The sequence below is a fragment of the Lissotriton helveticus genome, chromosome 2_1 (genome assembly GCF_964261635.1).
Source record: "Lissotriton helveticus chromosome 2_1, aLisHel1.1, whole genome shotgun sequence".
Taxonomy (NCBI): domain Eukaryota; kingdom Metazoa; phylum Chordata; class Amphibia; order Caudata; family Salamandridae; genus Lissotriton; species Lissotriton helveticus.
Genome location: NC_136059.1, coordinates 1,115,493,171 through 1,115,520,314, shown reverse-complemented (window position 1 = coordinate 1,115,520,314; position 27,144 = coordinate 1,115,493,171). Strand labels below are relative to the sequence as shown.

General features: G+C 42.5%; 1 protein-coding gene across 1 annotated transcript in view; it reads left to right on the top strand.

Annotated features, from left to right (window-relative positions):
* The window catches only part of LOC144818468 (protein FAM47E-like), a 121,417-nt gene that overhangs the window by 67,320 nt on the left and 26,953 nt on the right, over positions 1-27,144 (top strand). Inside the window, exons 5-6 of the mRNA XM_078675935.1 lie at positions 10,599-10,802; positions 22,595-22,753. Coding sequence (XP_078532061.1) covers positions 10,599-10,802; positions 22,595-22,753 — 363 coding nt within the window. The remainder of the gene's footprint in view (positions 1-10,598; positions 10,803-22,594; positions 22,754-27,144) is intronic.

The following is a 27,144-nucleotide window of genomic DNA, read 5'->3' as shown; positions in this document are numbered from 1 at the left end:
ACTTGTGCTGCTGCTTTTTTTAGAAACTTTTGAACCGTTTGAGCAAGAAACCTGTTTATTTTGTTAAAATCTGCAGATTATGCACCAGATGACAGATTATGTGGCAAATTTGGCAAATCTATAAGAATGCAAAACTCGATGCAGCCACACAATCACATAGTTCCAGTGGCCCTGGGTTTATGTGAAGACTTTAGCTGTTCCATTTTATGGATTTCCTGCTTGGAAGGTGAATTCAGTTTGAAGAACATGTCTTCGCAACAAGACATGAGATGAGCCTCTTTAGTTCTGCTTTGACGTAATAAAGAAAGCACCTTAGACTACTACCTCCTCAGAGGCTATAACCACCCTATTAGCTGCTAACACATTAACAGTCGGAGGGATCATTTAGTTGGAGACAAATGTGCAGTTAGTGACATTTTGTGTATGATTGTTTAGTTACTCATCTTAATTTCAAATTGTGGTATACATTAAAGAGGCCTTATTCTGAGACCATTATTTAATTTTTCTTCAGGCAATTCACAGATTTCTGTAAATTCTCTAGATTTACTCAAAATCACTTAGTCTTCATGGTAAGGCCCCGATTGTTTTTAATAAGCCCTGCACACTATTCGACATGCCTTGCTTACTGCCTTAAAATCAGAGGTAGATATTGTGAAAGGGCATTCTCTTTTACTATAATAAAGAAATAGCTGTCAAAACTCTTTCCTCGAGGCCCATAGGAATGAATGGGAAGCCATTCACTATTACCGATTCGGTAAATACCGAATCGGTTATAGGGGGAACATATCCAAGGGTGGCAGGGTGTCACATTGACACTCTGTTGCACCCCTGAATTGCACATGTAGCACACATAAATGCCCTAAGGGCATGTATGTCTGCCAAATGACACTGACAAAAAAGCAAAAAAATGCTTTTTTAAAGGTATTCGGAATTTACCACCAACTTATAGTTGGTGGTAAATAACGAATCCTGAATGCAAAAATGCACTCACTTGAGTGCCTCCTACATAGGTTTCAGGATTCGGTAATTTACCGAATCGGAATTTTAAGAATTCAGTAATTTACCGATTCCATAAATTACCGATTCGGTAAATTACTGAATCCTTGAAACCTGCCTCCTACATCTCAAATCCCTAAATACCGGTCTGTAACGGTGAAATTTACCGAATTTCACTGTTACCGACTGGTATTTCCTCACATACATATGGCCCTATGTCACGCCACTCTCTGCAAGTCTTCTCTAAGCTACACCACAGTATGCTATTCCACTGTTCGCAGCTCCACTCTCCCAACTACACTCTACTCTGTTCCATTCTACACCACTCCACTGCACTTCACTGTACGTCACCCCACTATATGCTATTTTACTCTACGACACTCCACTATGTACTATTACACTCTATGGCCATTCCACTGTAGGATAGTGTATTCTACGCTATTGTACTGCATCCCACTACACTGTACCTCGCTCCACTACAATCTTCGCCACCGCTCTCCGCCACTCCACTCGTCGCCACTCCACGCTGCAAAGTGTGGTTTGTGCTGTGCTTGAGGGCCGGATTGAAGCCAGCATGGTGGAAGTGGCACTTTGTGAGGAGAGGGGTTAAGGTGGGTGCTATGGCTAGCCTGAGAGATTCATTTGTGAAAAGCAAGTCACTTGATAAGTGCATTGGAATGAAATAGAATTGTACAATGTGAAACCAGAAAACCTGGGGTCAATCCTGGCTTCCCTGCTTCACCAAATTTGTGATCCTAGACAATTGTTTAATTTCACTTTGTCTCAATTTCCTTCATAATGATATATAATAGCACATTGAAATAAACTAGATCAGGATATTTACTGTACAAAACCTTCTCTCTTGTGTTTGATTTAATAACCTATAATGTTGTCAATGTGTAAGAACAACCCAGACCATCCAGAAGGTTCTATGTGACAACTGCCTTGCCTCTTAGTACACTATTTGCAATGTTGTCAGGGTAGGTGGAGGCGTGAATGTTTCTACGTTCATTTTTGAAAACTATCAGTTTTAAAAATACTTCTGAATGCACTGATATACTCTGATGTACTAAGGTGAAATGCATCTGCATGTTATTGCACATTTTAGGTCTCGCTGAACCAACGCGCATGCGTTGTTCTGCGGGAGAGTATAGTAAGGGGCTTTCAAAAATGTTCTTAAAGTCTGCATGCGGATCAGGCTCAGTGCATGTGCGCCGGGGGCGTGCACCCTTTGTCCGCCTGCAACCTTTGGGAGCCCTTTCGCGGCCGCTTTGATGTTCTCAGTGAGCCGCGTGGCTACTGAGAACATCAAAGCGGCAGCGAAAGTGATCACATCTCCTCCTCAGGCACGACAGGCTTTGGCGCCTTCTTTATCCATTCCCTCCCTCCCGTTGTCATGTCTTCTCTCCCTCCTGTTGTCCGTGCCTGCTCTCCCTCGCATGTCCATCCCCCCCATTGCAAATACTTGTTAAAGAGTGTTTCTGCTTTTAAGCACCTCTTTGCTTCTCTCGCTTTCATTTTGTTGTTATTTGTTTGTTTAGAAGGGATTGTGATCTGCAAAATCACTGCGTCCCGTCTCACTCCAGATTGTGTTTTGGCTTTATGTGGCGTGTGCTCAATCAGTTTCCTGCTTCTGAGCGGTAACTTGGACTTAATGTCTGTGCCCAAATTTCACCGGTTGCTGAAACATTGGTGAAATAAAATTCAGGTGGCAGTCAGGCCCCCAGTCTGCTCTTTGCCTGGCAAGTCTCTGATCAGGCAGTGTCCACTGGTTCCGCTTGTCGGTGCTCCCCCTCCGGGTTCAGAAAAACAGCTGTGCCTCACTTTTGCTTGTCTGCGTGGCCTCTTATTGCTTTTACTTGAGATTTTTCGTTCGAATGAGCCAACACAGAACAAATAGTTTGTAGAATTCTCTCCAAGACTGGATAGCAATGTTTGCTCTGTGCCCTCCTCAATGTTACCGTTTCTATTCTCCACTGAATACCACAGTGCTTAATGTTGGGCGCCGCCGTTTCAAATGAAATCATTTTACAAAACAGTCCTTAAACGGCGCTCTTTTCACAGTAGGTGCCAGATGTCAAGGTTGGACAATACCTCACAAACCATTTTCAATCAAAAGAAGCACCGCACTCCAGAAGCTGTTGTGTAACTGCTTTACTTTACTTAGTTACAGAAATTTCTTTTCCCCCCTATTTGCTTACACTTTCTTTCAAAGGCAATGGTTCTGTTCACTTTTAGCAGCACACACAACCACACACACAACACACACAACCACACACAACCACACATACAACCACACACACAACCAAAACCACACACAACCACACACAACCACACGCATTACAACACATACAACCACACATACAACCACACACACAACCACACACACAACCACACATACGCACACACAAACACACACACAACCACACACACACAACCACACACACACAACCACACACACACACAACCACACACACAACCACACCGTCGGTGCACACTTTCACCAGGCACAGACACCACCAGCTGTCAGTGCACGCTTCCACCATGCACACACCACCAGACGTCAGTGCATGCTTTCACCAGGCACACACACACACCACCAGCCATCAGTGCACACTTTCACTACACACACACACACCACCAGCCGTCAGTGCACACTTTCACCAGGCACACACACCATCAGCCGTCAGTGCACGCTTCCACCAGGCACACCACCACCAGCCGGCAGGCAACACTTCCACCAGGCACACACATCACCAGCCATCAGTGCACAATTTCTACAGGCACACACACCACCAGCTATTGGTGCACACAGCAATTGTTAACGCATCCACAATAAACTATTGTAGCAATCGCAGTATGGCACACTTTACTTTTAAACATATTCATCTAAAGCACAGCGGGCCACCATTGCTTAAAAAATAAATACACATTTTCTTTGGCCTACAAATTATAGACTTTTGTTGCAATTGATGTTGCAATATTTAGCAATGCCAATAGCTCAAACTTAATTAATGCGAGACCTATTGCATTGCAAATGCTTGTTGAATTTTGAAGAGACTTATCTTATTTTTACACGTTTGTTGCAAAATGTCTTAAAAAATATTAATGCTTTCCTAAAGTTAAGTGGTGCAGGACAGTTTATTTGCTGCTTCTCTTTTACTTCAGTAAGTGTAAATTAATGTTTCTGTTTAGTTAAGATCTTTCTGAATGTAACTGTTCGATCAAGTAAACAGCAGCCCGTGCAGTTATTATGGTGGGGGGCGCACGTTAAGATCAGGAGGGCCTCATGCGGTCCATGGGCACTGATCTATGACATCATTGATAACATTAACATCACTGCAACATCTGAAATTACATCATGGATGACAACACTGTTCATGGCATGGGCACGAGTTATAGTAACTTTATGTCACGAGCTATAGTTACTTACGATACCAATAACTGGGAAATGTCAGTAGTTTTATTAGTTTAAAACAGTATGTTTTAACTAACATTTCACCTAACTAAAACTTCCCTTAAGCCTTTGTTATTTTTTCAGTGAATTCATGTGTGTGTAAGTTGTAAATTTTCCGTTTCTGCAGGGTCACCCTTTTTTTTGCTGTACCCTAGTTTGCTGGCCGTAGAACCTCTGTATACTTTACCCCTGCTAACGCATGGTAAAGAGCCTGTGTGCCCCCTTTCAACATGATAACATTGGTATTTTCAACTTGCCAAGTTAAAACTTGGACTGATTTCCGTATTTAACTTACCTCTAAGTCACTAGTATATGGTCCAAAAGTGTACCCAAGACCTGTAAGCTTAATGTCACCAGTGGCCTGCAGCAACCATTTGTCCATCCACTACAGTGATATTGTAAGCATACCTGAATACCTACCTTGTGTAGCCTGGCAGTGCAGTTTTAAAACTGCAAATTCTGTCAAAATAACCCCTCGACCGGCCTAAGCCTTTCTTTTAAATATTAATAAGTCCCCCCGAAGTAGTCCTTACTGCCCTTAGGGCCGGGTGCATGGTGTGTAAAAGTAAGACATCTAAAAGTTTAATGTTAAGCATCTCCTCACAGTGACAATGTCCTAAAAGCTATGTTGACTGTATTTGGGTTGACTGCTCCATAGGAAAACATAGGGATACAATATTATATTATTTTTTTATCTCTGTCTAGAAAACACCTGCAAAATTAATTCTTGGACTTTTTGAAATCGTTATTTTAAGCTCAATTCACTGGTGAAGTTGAATTTGTAATAAATATTTTGGAAAATATACTTGTGTAAAGTTACCTTTTCCCTACCTAAAGCCTCAGAAGGCCCATATGCATGTGCTTCAACTGCCACCTGACTAGCCCCTTTGGTGAGGTGTATAAACTTCTCCCAGAGCAGATGGGTGTAGGGAGGTGTTTTCTGTTCCTTTGGCAGGAGGGTCATCTGGACTATTCACAAGAGCTTGAATATCTTTAAAGAGGCCTACCTTGTCACAGGCAAATGTTGGCTGAAACCTGGCTGGGGTCTATCTTTGTACCTCAGCCAGCCAGGCACTAATCCCAGTGGGAGATAAGCTACCCCCTGAACTGGTTTAGAGCGATCACAGAGGAGGGGTTGCTCATTTCCCTGGCCACATCTCAGGGATGGGAACAAGACCTCTGAACAGGGGAAGACAGATATGCCATCTTGGTTTTAGGCAGAGAGAGACACTGTATGACTGTTTGCAGTAGAACACATTGGAAAGACTGCAAAAGTACGTAGGGTCACTCCTGGAAACCCTTACCCCATTGCTTAAGGAGTGGCCAGGAGTTTCTCTGACCCATAGACTGGTGCCAGGCATACATGTGTGGTTGTGTGTGTGGTTGTGTGTGTGGTTGTATGTGTGGTTGTATGTGTTGTAATGCGTGTGGTTGTGTGTGGTTGTGTGTGGTTTTGGTTGTGTGTGTGGTTGTATGTGTGGTTGTGTGTGGTTGTGTGTGTTGTGTGTGTGGTTGTGTGTGCTGCTAAAAGTGAACAGAACCATTGCCTTTGAAATACATGCTTTTCGGCATGACCATCACGATGGACCAGCTCTGACTCCCGGTTATATTAGGCAACATACAATCAACAAGTTTTAATCTGAAGACTACCTACGTACGTGGCCCAACTTTTACTATATCTATATCAAGGACACGGTCACTGTGCCTGTAGTTATCTAGAGAGCTGAGTTGTCTCAGATGTTTAAAGACAGGAATCAATACCTAAAAGGAGTTATAGTAGTAGGCTATATCATACCTACAACTTGGATCAGTCTCTCATTAAGTGTACACTCTTCTTCTGTCAACAAAGAATAATAAGACAAGAATAAAGAAAAAGATAATCCTCAAGAGTTGCCTTCAACTAACATCAACAGCACAATAGTGCACCTTAATAATCCTATTGTTGTGTCTATGTTTACACTGCAAATTGACGGACTCCTGAAGAAGGCTAATGCCGAAACGCGCGTAGAGTCCTATCTACCGCTTTGCTTAATACAATCAAGCCCTATTTAACATCGGAGTCATCTTTGTTGCCCACCCTGTATTTTTCTTCTTTTTGTATTTTTTCACCTGACAAATTAACATGTTTATCACGTACTTTTTAACTTAGAAATGTATATTTTTATAAATTAAATATGTTCTTCTAAAATGCTAAAAAATATTGAAATAAAACAAAAATATTAATTCATATCATAAGAATAATTGTTGTCTTTATCAGCTTTCAATTACATGTCACAATAACTGTGTAATTAATTGTCGCTGTCTTGGATTTTTGGCGTTATAATATTTCTCACTACTTATTGCCTTGCAAGAAAGTTCTCATATGTTTCCCTACGAGTAGTGAATGCATCACTAGTAGGGGTCCCCCTTCTTTACAAATAGCCAGGCATACATGTGCCATCTCCAGTACCCTCCTGAGAACAATTTCTGGAGCTGTAGATGAACAAAAGGGGACTGGGCCTACAGAAAGGTGTTGAAAGAGATGCAACACGGAATAGAAAGGACTTACAGAAAGCAAAAAAGAAAGATAATAAGATATCAATGATGCAAAAGCCATCAAATTAAGGACAATATTGACAGCTGACCTAGCATTTGTCAGAAAAACGGATAATAAAGAAAAATTAGGGAATATTGAAAAGTGATTCAACTTTTGACAGAATCTTAGTGAGACATCCAATCATTACATACAAGAGAGCAAGAAGTACTAAAGACACCTTGCTACACAGTCGTTTCAGACAAATGAAATAATTAAGCTGGTTTAACGCTAAAACAGGATTTTACAAATACAATTACTGTAAAATATGTGACATTGTTGACATAACCAAAGGGTTAAAAATGAAGAATGACAATGTCAGTTGCCACTGGGTAATTTTAGTTAGGACCCGTGCAAAACTCTTCACAGAGATTTGGTTTAAATCCGTTCAGTAGTTTTTGAGAAATTGAGCTTCAAATGTATGTATATTTCAGCTGAGGTACCTTCGCGGAGATTCCTCGAGCTCAAACTATGTGATCTGATTGGCTGGCTGCCACCTGAAGAAAATGTTTTTTGCCATAATTTTAGGGGTCGACGACAGAGTCCCCGTGTTATATGAAATAAAATAAACATATAAGGGGACAGGGTGGGCCCGAGGCATTGTCCATACATGGCGATTGGCTGTTCACGGGAAGGGGGGGTGTTATGGCATAGGTCACAGTCGCATGCCAAACTCCAAGCCGTGTTCTGCTGCCCACAGAGGGATGGGCCCAGGGGCCTGGCCAACGCCCACCCCCTTGCTGCACACATTCTTCGGCCAAGCATGGTGCTAAGTTGATATAGTAAGATATGGTAATGATCTATTACTTTACATTACAAAAACCCTATTATTTCTTTGGGGAAAAAAGAAAGGTTATCGTGACATTATAGTTAGTTATGGTAATAATATCTTACTTTACATTAATAAGCATTACAAATTCGCTGAACAAAAACAGATATTAAAGCAGTATCTTAGTTAGGGGAACATGTCAGTTAAAACAAATCTTTTTAATCTATAAAAAATTGTGAAATTGACAAGTTCTGTGAAATCATGAATAGCATCACTGATGAGGTCAAATGAAATAAATGATACAAAATTGTCACACATGTCCTCAAATGTTTCCTAGAAAACCCTGTTGAATCTCTATTCAGTGTAACCTGAACTTGTTGACAAGTGCCAGCTACTTCTTCTAAAATAGATGCATTGAAAGAAACCTCAAATACATTAGTAGGGCCCTTGATAATTCGACAGAAAACATTTTTAGAATTCTGTCCACATTGTGCCTCGATCAAAGTTTGCAGGCTGAGTAAAAACTAGAGGTAGGTGAGCCACTGAAAGCTTGAGCCAGATGTCTACCTGTGGCTCAGCTCGAGGCTCTCTAGGGCTCTCGAGCCAAAAATGAGCTTAGTTCTCCCATGGCTTCTGCCGGCTGACCAAGCTCAAACGTAAAAAAGGAGAGGGAAAGAAATACAATTTTTGCGATTGAATTGCAGATTGTAAAAACAGAAAACCTTGATCAATCACAGCTTTCCCTATTTACCTAAATATGTTATCCTAGTCAAATATCTTATTTTGCCAAGCCTCCTTTTTGGCTCATTATCAAATATGAGAGCACCTTTAAACCATGTAAACTCAGGATATGCGCTTTACAAAAACCTCTTGTGGTAATAGACTAGAAAGTTACTCCATCTGCAGTAAAAGTCAGAGCCACGTGTAGGGTGTGCATGATAATAGCATTGTCTTCAGGGTGAGTGGGCAGGAATGTTTCTGTGATCATGTTTACAAGCTATCAATTAATGAATGCTTCTTGATGCAGTGATAAAGTCTGATGTACTAAGGCAAAACACTTCTGTCTCTCAAAGAAATCAACAATTTAAAAAAGACGTTATCATATTTTACAAGATGTTTGTTGCATGAATTACCTTGCAAATCTTTAATGGCTTGGCTCATGCATGGGCTTTTAGAGCCAAGCTAGGCCCTTGGCTCGGCTCTGTCTTGGCACTCCTTGTTAATTTGTTGACTTGCCCACCTCTAGTAGAAACTTCCAAATATACCAGAAGGGAAGAAAGAATGACCTGCCCCAAGGTGGTGGGGCCTAAGCAACATCTATACACAAAGGTGAGCAAGGTTGGCAGCTGCTGGAGCACCAATCTATTGTAAAGGCAGCTCATGTGAGCAGTAGGCTGATCAATATACTGAGTACCCAGATAAAGGGCCTATCTTAAAGTTCATGTTTTCATCAAATTGTAGATAAGTTAAAAGGAGGGCATTCCTGCTGCCATTCTCCAGCAGGTGCTACTTTCCCAAGTCAGGGGGTGGGGTGTATATGAAGATTTCCAATCCTGCAGTGAGTTGATTTTGTAGTTCAGATGATGCCATGGTCAAAGTAATGGGCTGTGCCATCAAGTATACCTGGAGTTATTTCCACAATGTCCCAAGATTTAGGGTGTGCATTGACTAGTGAAACACACTTGGTTTGAAGCGAAAGGTTATTAAAGCTTCTGTTGTGTTTCGTATTTTGTATATCACAGAGATGCTACAGAGATGGTTCCTTGTCTCTAGATTTGACCATCTCAAGACGGCCAATAGGGTTTGACATAAATGGGGGGTTCTACTAGTCTTTTGCTCTGCTCCGTCTACATCTCAAGATGCTCAAGAGAGCATACATGGCCTCCTATTTTGGGAGACCAGCAGCGATGAACCATTGACAACATACCAATACTGTGGCTTCCATGGGGTATTGGCTATGCCTGCATATAAGCCCTATTAGATGATCCAAGAAACATCACAAAACGAGCAGCAGAACTCCTCAAATACCTTTTACCCTGTGTTTGCGTCTCCCCATCAAAAGAAGCAAGAATGATTTCTTCCTTTAGGGTATTTAATAGGGTATTTCGGGGGGCTATTCAAGTTTATAGTTTATGCTCTTCTTCCCTGCCTCATTTCCCAGATCTCAAAGACCTCAATTGCTAGCCTGTTTGAGCTACACATTAGGATCATTCTTCGAGGGGGGGGGATTTCTGGTTTTGCTCCAGACTCTTTGTGGTGGAGAACGTGAAGGAGGGTCTTTGAACTGTCATAAACTTTAACGTCTTTCTTCCGAGTGATTTCTTCAAGATCTTGAACATATGACACATTGACTGTTTTCATTTGGCTTGAAGGGTTCATAATTCCACATCCCTATGCAATACCCTCATAGAGATTTCCAGGTATGTTAGCAGAACAGTGCTCATTTTGTGGTTTAGCTTGGCACTCCCTGCCTTTGCCAAAGTCGTGGCATCTGCGCGTTATGCTCATCACCTAACATTGTGTGGAAGAAGTCGGTTTTCCTGCATTTTACACAATTAATGCCCACTCATGTTCAAAACTGCCTTTCTTACATAAATTCTCTCCTTGAAGAACCTCTAATGTACTAGGCATATTTAGGCCATTTGCAGAAAGTCTAGCCCATGAAGAACTTCAGCAATGTATTTACATTATTTGCAGGCATTAGCAAAGGTTTTGTCTTGTGCCTGAAACTGTTTTAATTTATGCCACAATATCTCAGAAAAATCGATGTTCCTTACTACTGATGAATCACATTCTCTTTTCAGGGTGGAGACACTTACAACATTGATGAATCCACCATTTTCAGTCTGTTTGCTAGCGGTTTTGATACTACGCCAGCTCTTTCCGTGCCCATCCATGTGGTGGAGCTGAACAACGTGCCGGCGGAGCTGAGGAAGTCTGTTGGAGCTACAAAGCCACGCTCTGGTTTGAAAGCATCGAAGGGAAAGGACCAGGAATTGAAACGGAAGGCAAGTACAAGTCTACTTTTTATGAAAGTAAAAGAAAAACAGGGAGTGGGGTGTATATGAAGATTTCCAATCCTGCAGTGAGTTGATTTTGTAGTTCAGATGATGCCATGGTCAAAGTAATGGGCTGTGCCATCAAGGATACATGGAGTTATTTTTATAATGCCCCGAAGTTTAAGGGTTTGCATTGACTAATAAAACACACTTGGTTTGAAGCGAAAGGTTATTAAAGCTTCTGTTATCTTTCGTATTTTGTATATCACATGGATGCTACAGAGATGGTTCCTTTTCTCTAGATTGTCAGCAGCTTTATGGAGCATTGAATCAAATTCTGATCTTCTCTGGATCACCCATATCGGTTTTCAATCAGTTTTAAGGCTTTTGAGAGATTAACATGAGGAGAAACATAGCAGAAGCAAAGGAAAAGAACGAGAAATGGTACAGTACATCATTAGTGGTGGATCAGCCATGTTTTTGGGATTAGGAAAACTGAAAAGGGAGATGTGCTTTCATGTCATGTCCCTGTAGCCAAAGATGAGTCACTGATAACATATTTCGTATCTGCTCATCCAGATAAAAAAAAAATCAGCATAAAATCCCAGTAGACCCAAGGCATCCACCTGTCCAGTGCCCTCCCTCTACATCTGAGAGCCGGCCCTAAAGGGATTTTGCAAAGTTTTGCAAAGGCCCGAAGACCGAGCATTTCATGGTGGTCTGTTACCAGGTACACTCATTGCCCCCTCCTTACAACTGGGTTGTCAGATGCCTAAGACAGCCATTACCTTTTCAAAGCTGACTCTTCCATCCACAAGGTTTTACTATTATAACATAAAACAACAAAATGTAACCTAGCGCAACAGCAACTCATCAGACAGTCCAATGAAGTAAATGGAAGATACTCGCCTCTTAATCCAATTTTTTACTCATCTGTAGACTGGCATGACTATCCCGGCCCTTCAGTCTAAGTGATCTGAGGCTCCTATTGGTGGCCTTCCACACAACCACAAATGAACTCTTTGGTAACAAATTCCACAGCATTTGTGGCATGATGAGACAATACTCTGCCGCGCTTTTAGACCGTTCAGAAAGGAGGAACTTTGCAAGTGAAGGAATGCGGTACAGCACAAGCTGCACCTAGAGACACTCTTATGAATTGTGACTGAGAAAGGAAGGCCCTCTTCTGCCGGATCCCAACACCTACAAGGTATGGAGAGGGTGATTTGGTTCCTTAGAAGCATGGCTGGAGCATTTTGATACTCTAGTGGATCTCCCTAATTTCTTTCTGTTCACACTGTCATGATCTTTGTACTTAAAGTAAAACTTATAAATGCTTCAAAAGTGCTTTTGTCATAGCTTACACATGCCTTACACTGTTTGGCTTTTCATGTTAGGTTCAAATTATAGTTATTCAAAACCTGCATTTAATTTTCATCTGTACACTAATAGTTAGCCTAATGTGATGATCTGGCCATGTTATTCTCTGTTCTGTTTAGGCATAGTGGACCCTACTCAGAAAGGGTATCCGCGCTCGTGACGGAGACCCGCATTCGTGGCGGGACCTCCGTACTGCAGTTACCCATTTTGGGGGCCCTGCCACGAGGCCCTTTGTGAATCGGCCCCAGTGTTTTTAACTAGGGAAGCCATGGAGGGAACATGGAACACCCACAAAGTTCATGCTATGAGTTTGCACAAACGATTTGCATGGCCATGTCCATCCTGGGAATATTTCTAAATTTACTCCAAAATAGACAATTTTAAAATAGCCTAAAACAATTATACATGGTTATATCTTTCAGCCACACATACTTACAAATTATACCATTACAAGCATGTAAAATTTCTCCTCAATACTCAATACAATACACTGCACAAAATCTCAAATATGTTTAAAATGTTTTAGAAAAATTTTAAGAATTTAGCCAATAACAAACAAAAATGTATTTGACCCCAATATGCATTTATAAAGTGCAACGTGCATAGCAGCTTGTCACGACCTCAATGATCTCTCTTAATCATGCTTCAGTTATGGACATATTTCCTTCCTTTTAAACATATTCATATTAGGAGATCCTCTCTACAAAAGTAGTAAATCTACACCCACAGATATACTTTTATGTGTGTGTGCGCAGATGTATTACTTTTAATAATCAAATTCGTATTGGACTCTGCATCGAAAACGGTGCCTGGTTCCAGCCAGATTCCTTTTGGAAAAACTTGTTTTAATTTTCCCTTTAGGTTGTTCTGAGCAGCAGAGATTTCCGTAAATGGAGAATGATTCCCTCGCGTAGATGTACTTTTAAAAAAAAAATTCACTTTGTGGAAAGTATGTTTCCCCGTGGAGAAAGAAAGCCCTTGCCCTGCAGTCCAACCAAATCCTCTTTGGTCACTTCTCCATTCCACCCTGGAAAGAGACTTAGGCTAGTTCTGAGTTGGAGTAAATCGTGTACCATTTCCAGGATGGAAATGAGGTGGATCATAGTTTGGGAATTCAGACAAATGTCCATGTTCCATGATCCATGTTTAGACTGCTCCGTAGGAGACCATTTTAGGGTTAGCCCTCCTACAAGGTATACAAAGTGTATCATTAGGAAGCACATATCTGCGTTTTGAGTAATCCTTGTGCTACGGGGCTTGGCAGACTCCCCGAAAATGGAAATAAAATAAAGGAAACCTTCGAGCACAAGGGAAAACGGAGGGAGTGAGAGACAGCAGCGCACTCAGTTGGTGACTTCTTTCCAGCTGGAATAAACTTTAGAAACATCCCTAATAGTTAATTCTTCAAAGCTCAGTAACATAGGAGATACTTGAAAGTTAATTTATATTGTTGATCTTACAACTCATTACTCATTCAGCCTCCTTTCTTACACTCATATAATGACATCCTTGTTTAAGTTCCTTCTTTCTCTAATTCCACCAATTCTGTATACTTAATACTCTGAGAGTTTTCCTTTTGAGTGTCCACAGTGCAACAGACACACCATGCCATTTCGAAATGGTTTTTCTTTTGCTTTCATAAGACTTATTTCAAGATGGACACCATGCATGTGTGTGGATGCATGACAGTCATCTGAGGGGAAAAAAAGCATTACCAAGTAGGGCGAGAACTGTTGGCTTTGCCAATGCTTCTTTCCATTTGAAATGTCAGTGTTATTGTTTTAGTCCATCTTCTTTACTCTTTATTTCAGGTCCTATGTCCTTGGCATGGTAACCTTTAGGAAGCAAATCTTGCTGAGAAGGTTTTGCTTTGGAACTATTAACGAATCACAGTAGTGAAAAGTGTGTTACTTCTCTCTGCTGGTGTACGACACCCCCTGTCCTGGTACATATCCTCACTAGTTTCCTTTTTTCCTCTCATCAGTGTGGACTGGGACCAGCTTCTCTCATGCTCAGTAATTTTCTGAACTGGGACTGCGTTGTTATGCCTTTGGATTCAGCTGTTTTCTCACTATTTGCCCTCTTCATTCTTCAACTTGGGTAACTTATACGTAAACACTGAGTTATAGTCATTCTAGTTGTCACTGGATGTTTGCCACAGCTCATGCGCATAACGGCTGCATCATATATTAAGTGCATGCCTGTGCACTGTGCTGCTATCAGTAAATGATCCATCTCCAACTTTCTGGTGTTCATGCTGTGTGAGTATAGCCTTGTTGTGCAGGAGAAATTCAATGATGAGGTATTATAGGAAATTGAGTTACTATAAGGGTTTGGAAACCCAACATGGTACCTTCCCGAGGCAATCCACCCACCTTTCTGATTTGGCGGTCTCTCTCTCCCACTGTATGCAGGTGATGTGAGCAATCTAAGGGAGGGTGAAAATACCACAGTCATTTTCCTAAGGTCCTTGACACTCTATTTCAGCCAGATCAAGTTGTCAAGTGTTGGTATCCTGGAAAGGAGCACCAAACACTTAGGGCTTGATTATGAGTCTGGTGGTGCAGGACCGCGACCGCATAGCCGCCAGGCTGCTCCCGCACCACCAAACCTGTGTGCGCACTGCCTGCCAGATTGCACCTTTTTTTGTCTCTGGCGGGCGGTTCTTTGGCAGTCCCACAGCAGTGCCTATGAAAAAGGCACCACACTGGGTGCGTCAAAGGCAGTACCTGCACAGCATGGACTTGTGCAGTCCATGCAGTGCAGGTACTAGGGTGCATGCACACTGCGGCAGTCCCGTCAAGCATATTACAGCCTCAAGACTGCTGCACCACTGCCAGGGATCACTGATCTCTGGAGGTTGCAGCAGTGCATTGACAGTCCGAAGCCCTAGTTGTAATAGGTCGGTCAGACCACCTGTGCGTCGGTGGCTGGACCACCACTGCCGCACCACCGTGAGTCCGGCGCTGGCGGTCCGTGGGCTGCCAGACTCATAATCAGGCCCTTAGAGTGCTGAGGGCCGTTTGCGGAGCACATCATCTGTTAATTCGGAGGATATGGCACCATTGAGTTGAGGTGCACTCCTTGTCTCAGTGTAGAGATCCCTACTGCCATGTCACCATTGATTTGAGACACTCTCTCCTTTAGGGAATGGTGTTGCTGACCTATTTTACCAATGGATGAAGCTTGTATCCCTTTCTGGAGGTGGGACAGGGGATTTACTCTTAATGTGCCCCAGGGACTCATGGATGGTGCGTTGTGAAGTGGAGGTTACCTCCTCCAATGAGCACCATGTGTTGCAATCTTAGCCTAACAAGATACCCCAAACTTCTGCATGCTTCTCTTCCCCTAAGATTGAGCCTTGCTCTCACGTGATGTATGAGACCACTCATAAAAGGAAGACTATTAAGCCAACAAGTGAGAATACGAGCCCAGAGAGGAGACTAAAAGCCTTTCCTCTCCTGGTGGTCAGATGCAGACTTAATTTCTCCAATAGCACAAGTTGTACAAAAAGGAAGCGCTATGTGCCTCATTCCCCACCGATGCAGGACCAGCTAACAAGTCCTTTTGGCAGGACATTTCCCTTCTCACATCAATTCTACGTATTTGCAGGTCAAAGGTTATACTAGAGTCTCTTATAAAACCCCAAGTTCAATGCCAGTGAGGTAGCCTTATTCCCCGGAGGACTGTCTCCTTACCAGCTCTGATTGCACCTCCTATTTGTAGTACTGCACCCGGAACAAGCTACAAGGAGGCAACTTCAAGCACCACCCTCCTGGACCTGGCTGCAGTTGTTCCATCTCTTATGGGCTTCTCCATATATGTGGCTGGGCTTGGAGATCTGGAGAGATTACTTGCACTCTAACATTGAGGATGGTACCCATGTCTAGCTGGTAGCCAGACTAGAACCAAACCAAGCCGATACTACTACTCACCCCACCCCTCAGTATTATTCAGTGCTAACCACAGCCCTTAAGGCTGTGACCTTTGAGACATCAGTGGCACAGTGCACCAGATGAAGAATGAGTGCATATAATATGATGGTGGCAGCCTGAGCTGCCTCAACAAGGCCGGCACTCGCATTGAACCACAGATTTTTAAGCTGGTACAGGAGTTCTGGAAAAAGCCATACTTTAAGACAATTTTTTCATAGTATCTGGAAAAAAATAATGGACACCAAAAGACAGTTCTCTCTTTGTGCTACGAAACTTCCCTGACAGATTTTCTGAAGAACAAATTTTCATTCTTCGACATGGACAAAGAAGCAAAGGGTCTTGAATCCTAAAGCAGAAGATGTACCAGCTACATATGTTTATCAGACAGAATAATTCCATTTCCATTATGGTGATCTTTTTGTTGCGCTTGTGGCGCTAGGTCAACTGCTGCATCATCTTACTTGCATACTATACTCAGAAAGAGTATACATTTATTCTAAACCAAGGCAAAGGTACATCTGAGTGCAGACTGACATGAATTTTCGGCCCTTAAAATGAAAGCACAGGAAAATTCACTTCATTGAACCTGCAGGAACACATGTTGAGAATTCAAGACAACCAGCCAAAACAGTGCTCTTAAACTTTAACATAACTCCTCAGTTCTTCACCAAGACCCTGGCCCATTGGCTCACTTTCTTTGGTGGCAGACAGTACACTACTGCTCCTGCTGAGGTGATTCCTTAGACACCGCTTTATCAAGTGAACTTGCAGAATCCCGCCTGACCCACAGGGTCCTGTTTGAGCTTGCTTTTTAAATGCCCTACCCAAGTTCCTAACTGATACTGTTAAACGAGAACTACTTCATTTGTGCCATTTGTTGCTAAGAATTGTCTCCCTGGACAGTATTGGCCATCGGTCAAGCTACTAACTGTCAACTGAAAAACAACACTGTCAGCCTGGTGCTTCCAGTGGCTTCAGATACTACATGCATCTTGGTCCAAGATGGCTCCTCACATGGAGCTCAAAATATGTTCTCTGTAGCTCCGCCTGGTAGATCACTTGGATCCGTTACTGAACAGACAGTCCAAACCTGTCTGTGTCATACCAACTGAGATGCTGGGCCTATCCGTACAACATTCTAGTGGAGTGGCACTTTACTTAGTGAAGCCACAAATTGCTGTCAAGACTCATGGTCAGTATTGATTCATGAGAGTTCTAGTTTTGGCACTTGGGACCTACTTTGGGCATCCCTCCTTTAACCGCATGCGTGCGGCATGATTTCCGCCCGTACGCTGGATTTTGCGGATTCGCACTTTACATGACGAGCTGGGCTCGTCATGAGCGTGCGAGGAGGCTACCTCATGACGAGCCCAGCTCGTCATGAGCGTCGAAGGGGTTAAACGCCTTGTGGACAGGTCAGCTTCAAACCATCAACATAATTGTACTCGGAATGAAACAGTTTTTCTGTCGATGCCTTATTTCCACTGGTCCTGTCTAGAGTGAGATGGCCCACATGGGCAACACCATAGCCCACAATGACGAGAAAAGGAAAGCACACCCTCTAACGATTCTTTAGATTTATATATTTATTTATATATATTTTGCATCCATTTAGTCCTTACTAATTTCTAGCAGTAGAGAAGTTTAATCCTATTTCATAAACATCACAAACAACTTTTTACTGTGTCATAATTTATTGAACAAAAAGCTAATCTACCATTCAGAAGGTGTTGCAAGAAAAAATAACCTTCCCCTACTGTTTCATGTTAGTTAAGAAGGTAATTAGAATCAACTGCTGCTAAACAAGTGTACAACACTCCTTGAGCGTCAACCAGGGCTACCACCAGGGTACCAAATAAGAAGCATTGTATTTTTAGTCTGGAGTATTCATGTTTGTGTTAACACTTTATGCCTAGGTCAAAAGATGTCCTGCTCATAAGTCTGGAAAGGATTATGAAATGATTTCCAAACACTATGAACTCCATCATTTCTCATTAAGAAAGACTGTTACAAATTTAACATTGTGTTTCACTACATGAACCTACTATCAAGCATAGCAGTGGATGGGCGATGATATGGGTCTACTTTACAGTCAGAGGAACTGGACGCCCCAAGGACATTGAGTCCATCGTGAATTACACTATAAACCCGTGCATTCTAGAACAAAATGTAAGCCCATACAGCAGTTAAAGCTTAGTTCAAAGTGAGTCATGCGCCAGGGTAGTGGTCCAAAACACACCAGTAAATGTACAACGGAATGGCTAGTAGTGAAAAGAATGATCATTTCCGGAAAGTCCAAACCTCAAACCCATTGAAATTGCTGGGGTGGGTCCTAGTGAGAGCTGTGGATAATGAGTACCCTCAATATCTCACCTTAATCAGTTTGCAGAAGGAGTGGGCGAAGATTTCTCCCATATGATGTTAGAGTATGATAAGGAACTATTTACTTCCAGTTACAAAGAAAGTTTTCACATGTTACAGAATCAGAGAATGCACCTACTTTTTCTCACAAAGTCATAAAATGTTGGCTGTTTTTTGTTTATTAAAAAATGACAAAGTAAAATTTGTGATTGTTGTCACATGAGGTTAAAATTATGCGTTGGACTTGTTGAGGATGGATGAATGCCACATATGTCTTAATATGTAAAACCATTGAATCTTTATTTTTGCACATCACTGAATATTTAAAAGCAGGGCAGTCTGGTTTTCAGCAACCCTGAAGGCTGGCAGTAGAAATAAGGCAGTAGGAGCATGTTCTTACTGGTATGCCACTTGGCAGGCATCAACAGACTGAGCAAGTTTGATAACTCCTCGTATGAGTGGAATATCCATTGAGAAGTACCTGATTCTCTTATCAAAATTTCTACAAACTCTGTGTGCAAGAGGTTTTCCTGGAGGGCAGGAGCCCATATCTTTAGGAAGCAGATTAATGTTTAAAGTAGCGGTGCATAAATACCTTTCTTGAATTTGACTGTGCAAGTGAGTCTGACTTTATTTAAAGGTTATAAGGTGGCTCTACCCCCCCCCCCCCCCCCCAAAAATCAAAAAAGGGCACACTGGTCAATTTTACAGAAGAATTATCACAGAAATTAACTAAAAACATAGTGTCTGAGGGACAGTAATGAAATATTACAATAATGTTGCCTGGCAAGCAAGCCATACTCTCCCCATTAGTACTTTGGGTAATCCTTCCTAAGACGTCCTAAAAATAGTTATAATTTCAGCACAAGTTCCCTATGATTTGGATATATAATTATTCGTTTACAGACAACAGTTACACATCTGCTTATTTAACTTGCTGTCTCCTCACAACCCCAAAACCTATTATTAATTCGACCTAAGTTCTGTTCACCCTTGGGGTTATAGGTTTGAGGATACAGAAATCACAGTGGTCACTAAAATCATCTCTCATCCTAGTGTCTAGCAAAGGTCCACTGCTAATATATCCTCCTCCTTGAATGAATTGCTTTTACCACAGATTTCTTGTGTAGATTCTGGGATAATCTACAAAGATTTTCTATTTATGTATCCCTTTTGGTTTATACATATTCATACATTCAGGTGTATGCGTCACATATAAAAAATGTGCTTTATTGCAACATTGTAATTCAACTTGGTCAAATATTGTCATGTTTATTTTAGAATGGTTTGAATGGCTTTTTCTAATTATTGTGGTTAAATAAGTAACAATGCTTCATAGAAATTAATATCTTGATTTCTCAGTGTTTATTTTTGAACAGTAAGCAATGTTTACATAATATAAGCAGGTGAAAGGCTAGATGGGCATTATTAGCTTGACAATGTCCAACAATGTTCAGATTCAGTATATAAACTAGAAAGAAGCATTCTTAGATCGAGAGGAACTTTAATCCAGAGACTTCAGACTATGGATCTTTCAGTAGCTGTAAACACCTTTCCTGGTTGAAGGCTACAGGAATGGCACATGCATTCCTTGGGCGTATCTGCCTGTGTGCGCAGAGACGATAATGTCAGCTGTCTCCTGATTGAACACTGCTTCTAAGATTCAGAAAAGGCACCCATGAAACTTGAGTAGGTCCCATTTTGGTGCCAAGGTCAGGTTAGTTAGCCGAGGGTAGGGAGAAGGGAGGTTTGAGGCTATCAATGTTGCAAAACCTTAAGATACTGTCATACTGTTACAATATTTTTTGTTCTACCTATTGACAAATTTCATTGTCACTACCTTGTTTTATTTTTTCATAATGACTACTATTCATATTGGGTGCACCAAGATAGCCTTTTAATTTTAATAAATCTTAAAAATATATTCCATGTTTCCTAGAGTTCTTGAGTGTTTTTTTCATCATAAAAGAGGGGTTGGTTTCCACAGAGTATCCCTGTGAATCTCACAGGATTGTTTGTTACCTAGTATGCACCTTACCCAAGTAATGCTCAGTGAGTTACAGGGTGTTGCAGTCCAGTGGGTTCTCTTTTTCTTATTGGCACATGGACTAAGTCTTTAGTGGCAGATATGATAGGAAGTATATATTTCCAGTATCTGTAACTCAGAAGTGTATAATTATTTACTGACTTCCCTTTTTAAAGAACTTGAAGAATTTGCTAGCAGATATCTCTTTGCAAGAATGTTTTTGAAACTCTTAACATTCTTAAGAAAGGAAAGTTCTCGGTTAGTTGACTTCCCAATACAATTTTATGATAGATTTTCAAAATCATTGTCTCCCCTAATAACTCAGGTTTATTCAGAAACACTTCATAATGGTCTAAAACCTCCTTGCATGGGGGTTGCCTTTGGTTACATTGGTCCACAAGCCAGATGGAGATTGCAAGGTTCATAAAAAAATTACTGACTAATTTCTGACTTGAACATAAGCATTACAATTGTTACTTGCAGTTATGGACTACGGACCATCTATTTTAGCTAAATTGATTCACCTTTCCCTGTGCACTTTAGTTAAGGACAGGCATGATCATTCAAACAAATTCTCTGACTAATATAATTAATTTAAATGTTTTTAAATATATTCTCTTTGCAGCTGTTATCTTGATTGAGGTGGGAGGGGGACACATTTGACCATGGTTCCGCCTCTTTTTGTAAAGTTTATTTAGACAAAGTATTCAAGAGCAAAGACATGTGGCAAGACAAATGGTTTAGCTTCCAATACCATTTCTTTCTATAGGGGACGACAACGTTGTCCTTTTCCCCCTATTTTGTTTGACCTTGTGATTGAACTTCTTGGGTTGCTTCGCAGTTAGATAAAACATGTTATTGGAGTCTTTTGTTCAGAAAAGAGTCTGAGATTTATTTTATGTTCGTGATATTGTTTTGTTATTATCAGATCGTTAGGTGTCCTTGGATCATATCTTAAAGCAAACAGGAAGACTTGGATCAATGTTTAAAAATGTATTTATTTTCAGGTTTGAAGACCTGTTTTAGGTATTGCACAGAGAGATGAAGCTTTAAATAGTACATTCCATTGTCTTGATGGAGAATTAAGTAGGCAAACAAAAAGTTCACTATCTTAGATTTTTAAATTATTTGTGATCTGCCTCAAATAAAGACGTTCTAGCAAAAATAAAAAGGTATGAAATGTTGCCTCTTTTAAATTTGGCAGTGTGGATTATGGATCATAGTAAATACTAAACAAATATAAATATGCAGTAAAAGATATTGCATGCATTTCTTGTATTCTTATTGCTTTACCTGAGAACTCTCTGAGTGAAGTTTGTAATATAATTTTCTTAGTTTGTTTAGGGATGAAAGAAAGTTCTGATTTTCGCATCGGTGATCTTTAAAACTTAAATGTGCCACTGTGGTTTGGGTTTTCCTGATCTAGCTAAATGTCAAGAAGTTTCAAGCTTCATAAAATATCAATAGGGTACACCGATGATGGTAATAGCAAACCCACGTCGGATGCCTTTGGGTGATGATACATTATCACAGTTTCTGACAATGCAAACCTCTAGCATGAACGAAACAATGGAAACAACCATCGCTTTTAAAATAAACAGATGTTGTTCTTAAAGTAAGGAATTCCTTATGTCAAATCTTTGGTTTAATAAGGTTGTGGGCAATTTTTCCAGAATTAAAAACCTATCAAATTTTGGAGCATCCCCTTTAACATCCTGAAAAAGAATGTAAACTTATCTGTGACAAGTGTAAATCTGCAAACATTTTCAAAGTGAGAAACTATCAACAAATGGCCAAAATGTGTGACTTACTATGAGTTTGCTGCCTTGTGAAGGTATTTATTTTCCTGAAACACTCTCAACCTGCCCATGTAAGGAAATGTACTCACAGTGTGAGTAAAGTCGTTTGCATTTTTGGGAATCTCTAATTGACCTTTACTGATTTACAGTTGTATGCCTTTTATCTGTGCATTCATGCATTAAGATATATGGAAACGTGAGATAATGGCTTTCAAGTTCTGTGAGTAATGTACCACCCTACCATTGCCACTGTTGCAACCAACTCAAAATCCTATGTTTTTAATGTTCTGCTATATGCAGGAATCAACTTACCAGCCAAGCTGGGTGAAAATAAAGTATGGAGCTTGGTACATTAAGCCGAACCTCTGGAGAAAGCTACAGGCGAACGAGACCTTAAATGATCCCCATGATGGAGAAGATACCATGAGCCCAAAAACAAGAATTCGGCTCCATCAACAGGTAAAGAGAGCTAGTGTCTGTGTGACGCTGTATTCGGTCTGTGTTGAGGTCTCTCTTGCAGCACAGTCCTCACCTTCTAAATTTGCATTCAGTTGGGCTTCTACTGGGTTCCCTATTCTAAATATATATATTCGATTTGGTTGCTCTTTCAAAGCCTAAATTGCTCTTGGCCAGAATTTTAACTTAATCTTTGCATGAACATCCAAAGTTCTAAAAGTTAAATAACTGTGGAAAAAAACTCCCCTCTCCCCCCAACACCCTTAGAACAATCTAACTTTACCCGAGATCTATTATGTGGCTAAAGCATTTAGGAACAAAGTACAAAAAGAAAAGATATTTAAGCTGCATGATTTCCCCTTAGGAATGACTTTAGCACTCGAGGACAAAACATTTATCAACAGAGAAATACTAACAAAAATCCACTCCAATAATGTTCCCTCCCATTAATGGTCCATATGTTCCCCTTTCTCATTGCTGCAGTGACGGCACCATCTTGCTTTTACTGCACCCACCTTCACACACCATCTCACTCTTTTAACTCCTTCTTCCTGTTTGTCCTCGAGTCCAAATTAACAGTCGAAGAGTAAATGTCGTTGCGGAGATTTACAGCTTCATTTCAACAATCTTTTCCACTTGCAATTTACGAATACTCCCTATGGTATGCCTGGATATCTACGGATTGGGGAATTAGAGCCGGAAGTGCAAATTGACTTGTTTTCGTTTTTTCTCTTAAATAAATTTTTTTCCCCAATAGACCGATCAGATCTATTCCCTTTTCTACTCTGGAAGGGGAATTTTTCCAAACCTATGTTGGAGTAACACGCCACCATGTTTCCAGGGTGACAAATATTTGGATCAGAGTTTGAATGTCAACAAACTCTCAGAGCTTTGTGGGTATTCTTAAATGTACAAGGCACACCACTCTGTGTCCGCTCCTCCTCCCCCGCCCCCCTGCGTAGGGTTTACTGTCGTGTTTTTCTACGACCGACATCTCTGAAGCTTTTGAGCCTTTGCGATCGAAAGACCAGGTCATAATTAACAAAGCAAGTAGTTTGAGAAAACAGAAAACACGGTATGTGGCGCCACCTAGTGGTAATGCTGATTAGCTGCCTCAAGAAGAAACTGTCAAGGTTCTGTTATAAGTTATAACAGGCAGGGCCTCAAAAAAGCTCAAGAATCAGCCTTAAGGCGTACTACGCACTCGCGGCAAAGAATTACATAGTAGTAAAACCATTTTAACAGGTCAGGAGTCCTTATGTGAATTTCTGACAGTCTTAAAATAAAAAACATTTTCATCCGCAAGCAGATGTTTTACCAAGGGCGGACTGGCTTATGGGTCAAACAGGCATTGTCTGAAGGGCTACTCTGAAAGGCCAGTGTGTGGGCCGCTTTTGTGGCTGTTTGTGGACCTGTTTTATGGTCTGCTGACTCGGTTTTTACTGTTGATTTCCCTGATATAATATCAGACGTTGCCTACAACATGCCCAAATCGATGCAGTTGTCCATATATTTTGGAAAACACTTTACATGTTCAAAACTACCCCAATTTGCGAACGTGGACCACTTTCTTAACTTTCCAATTCAATAACGGGTACCACATTTATTTTGGTGCCTGGCCCTATTTTCTGTCTCAGTCCGACCCTGATGTTTATAGCCAAAAATGCCCCTGTCATTCGCTAGCCACGTGTTCCTCACCACATTGTAGCAATTCGGGGGGCGGGGGGGATTTGGGGTGGGGGGGGGGGGATACCGATAAATGACTTGAGAGCTTAAACCATGCTGCCTTTTCCAAGCAAAGGAAACAATAAAGACACATGTATCCAGTGGTCGAAGTGGGGAAAAAAAAGTAGGGGAACTGTGGGTGGAGAATCAGGGGGCGGGAATAACCGAAGATTGAATCAGTGGGCGGAGTCAGGGGCGTGGCTAGAAATAGCAAAACATACCCATTTTTAGTACGTTTAGCATTTCACTGACCAGTTACAGCTTATAACGTTATTTAATTAAAACAATGGATAAATATGTTTGAGGTTTAATTCTAGAAAAAGCAAACACTAACCAGGAACAACATGTTACCTTAATGCTTTTACTCAATGTTCAGAAATCCATGATTATTTTTTGTCTCAAACATTGATGACATGAATACAGGGCTCCTCCTGTACACGTGTTATGCAGGGCTCAGAAGAGAAAGGAACTCTTCAGGAGAATCTATACTCACGGAAACCCACAAAGGCTCCTTCATATTCATGTCAGCCAGCTAGCTGCTCAATCATAATATAGCAAAAAGAACAACTGACTGCAGAACAATATCATACATTCTCCCCAGTACAGAGATCTGGGCCTAAATCCATTGTTTCTTTGCTCACCATGCCATTCCAGTTTGGACCCAGCCATATGCAAATCAGTCTAGATTCTGCACCCAATAGGAACAGTCCTGCCCCCTCCCTTCTCCTGCCCCCTCCCTTCTCCTGCCCCCGTCACTGCTCCTGCCCCGTCACTTCTCCTCCCCCGTCACTTCTCCTGCCCCCGTCACTTCTCCTGCCCCCGTCACTTCTCCTGTCCCTTCACTTCTCCTGTCCAGGGCTGGACTGGCTACAGGGCAGTTAGGAATGCTGCCGAGCTGCTGCCTGATTTTACTGCAGTGGAGGCGGATTTCGTCCGTGGAGACCTGCGTGTGCTGCGAAATCCTGAAAGCAAAACGAATTTCGTTTAGCTCACGCAGGTCCCCATTATCGAAATCACCCCCCAGCTCAGCAGCATTCCTAACTGCCCAGTAGCCAGTCCGGCCCTGCTTCTGTCCCGTCACTTCTCCTGTCCCTTCACTTCTCCTGTCCCTTCACTTCTCCTGCCCCGTCACCTCCCCTGCCCCGTCACCTCCCCTGCCCCGTCACCTCCCCTGCCCCGTCACCTCCCCTGCCCCGTCACCTCTCGTGCCCGTCATCTCCCCTGCCCGGTCACCTCCCCTGCCCGGTCACCTCCCCTGCCCCGTCACCTCCCCTGCCCCGTCACCTCCCCTGCCCCGTCACCTCTCCTGCCCCGTCACCTCTCCTGCCCCGTCACCTCTCCTGCCCCGTCACCTCTCCTGCCCCGTCACCTCTCCTGCCTCGTCACCTCCCCTGCCCCGTCATCTCCCCTGCCCCGTCACCTCTCCTGCCCCGTCACCTCTCCTGCCCCGTCACCTCTCCTGCCCCGTCACCTCTCCTGCCTCGTCACCTCCCCTGCCCCGTCATCTCCCCTGCCCCGTCACCTCCCCTGCCCCGTCACCTCCCCTGCCCCGTCACCTCCCCTGCCCCGTCACCTCTCGTGCCCGTCATCTCCCCTGCCCGGTCACCTCCCCTGCCCCGTCACCTCCCCTGCCCCGTCACCTCTCCTGCCCCGTCACCTCTCCTGCCCCGTCACCTCTCCTGCCCCGTCACCTCTCCTGCCCCGTCACCTCTCCTGCCCCGTCACCTCTCCTGCCTCGTCACCTCCCCTGCCCCGTCATCTCCCCTGCCCCGTCACCTCTCCTGCCCCGTCACCTCTCCTGCCCCGTCACCTCTCCTGCCCCGTCACCTCTCCTGCCCGGTCACCTCTCCTGCCTCGTCACCTCCCCTGCCCGGTCACCTCCCCTGCCCCGTCACCTCTCCTGCCCTGTCAATTCTCCTGCCCTGTCAATTCTCCTGCCCCGACACCTCTCCTGCCCTAGTTCCTCTCCTTTCCTGTCGCCTCTTCTGTCCGGTCACTGTGGTCACTGCTCCTGCCCAGTTCACTTCACTCCGTGTACAACATTGACAAAGGTGTCAAGTTCCCCACAGTACTCTGCTTGGGGAAAGCTCCTCTCTAATCACCAACTCCGATCTCAGGGGCACTTGATATGTTAAAGGCAGAGGGCGGGCGCATTGTCATTCTAAAGGGGCTAATCTGCCTCAATCGGAATGACAATGGGCCTGCCCTCAGCCTGTGCGAGCTCAGGGGGGGCGGGGGCTGCTGCAGCCTCTGGACTTCAACAGAGAAGTGCGAGCAGCCCCTGGAAGCGGAAAGAAAAAAGTTATCATTTTAAAGTTGGACTATTCTTGCAGTCCAGGGACGCTTTTTTGAAAGCAAGAAGTAGGGGAACGGACTGAACAATTTTTTAGAAGTAGGGGCACGCCGTGCCCTTCCGTCCCCGCCTACTTCTATCACTGAACTGCATGTATCGCACTCTTTAGTAAAATAATGTAGTGGGCAGCCATAAGTATAAGGTTATGGAGTTGTAGCTAATGAAAGTCTTGGGTACCTACTGCCTAATAATTCGGATTGTCACAAAACATCCTTATTGAACAGACTTTGAAATAATGTGCCAAAAATATTCAAGATGCTTCCAGCATGAAACTTCCACTAGCTATCACTAGAGGGTAGTATGATACCTCTGTTCT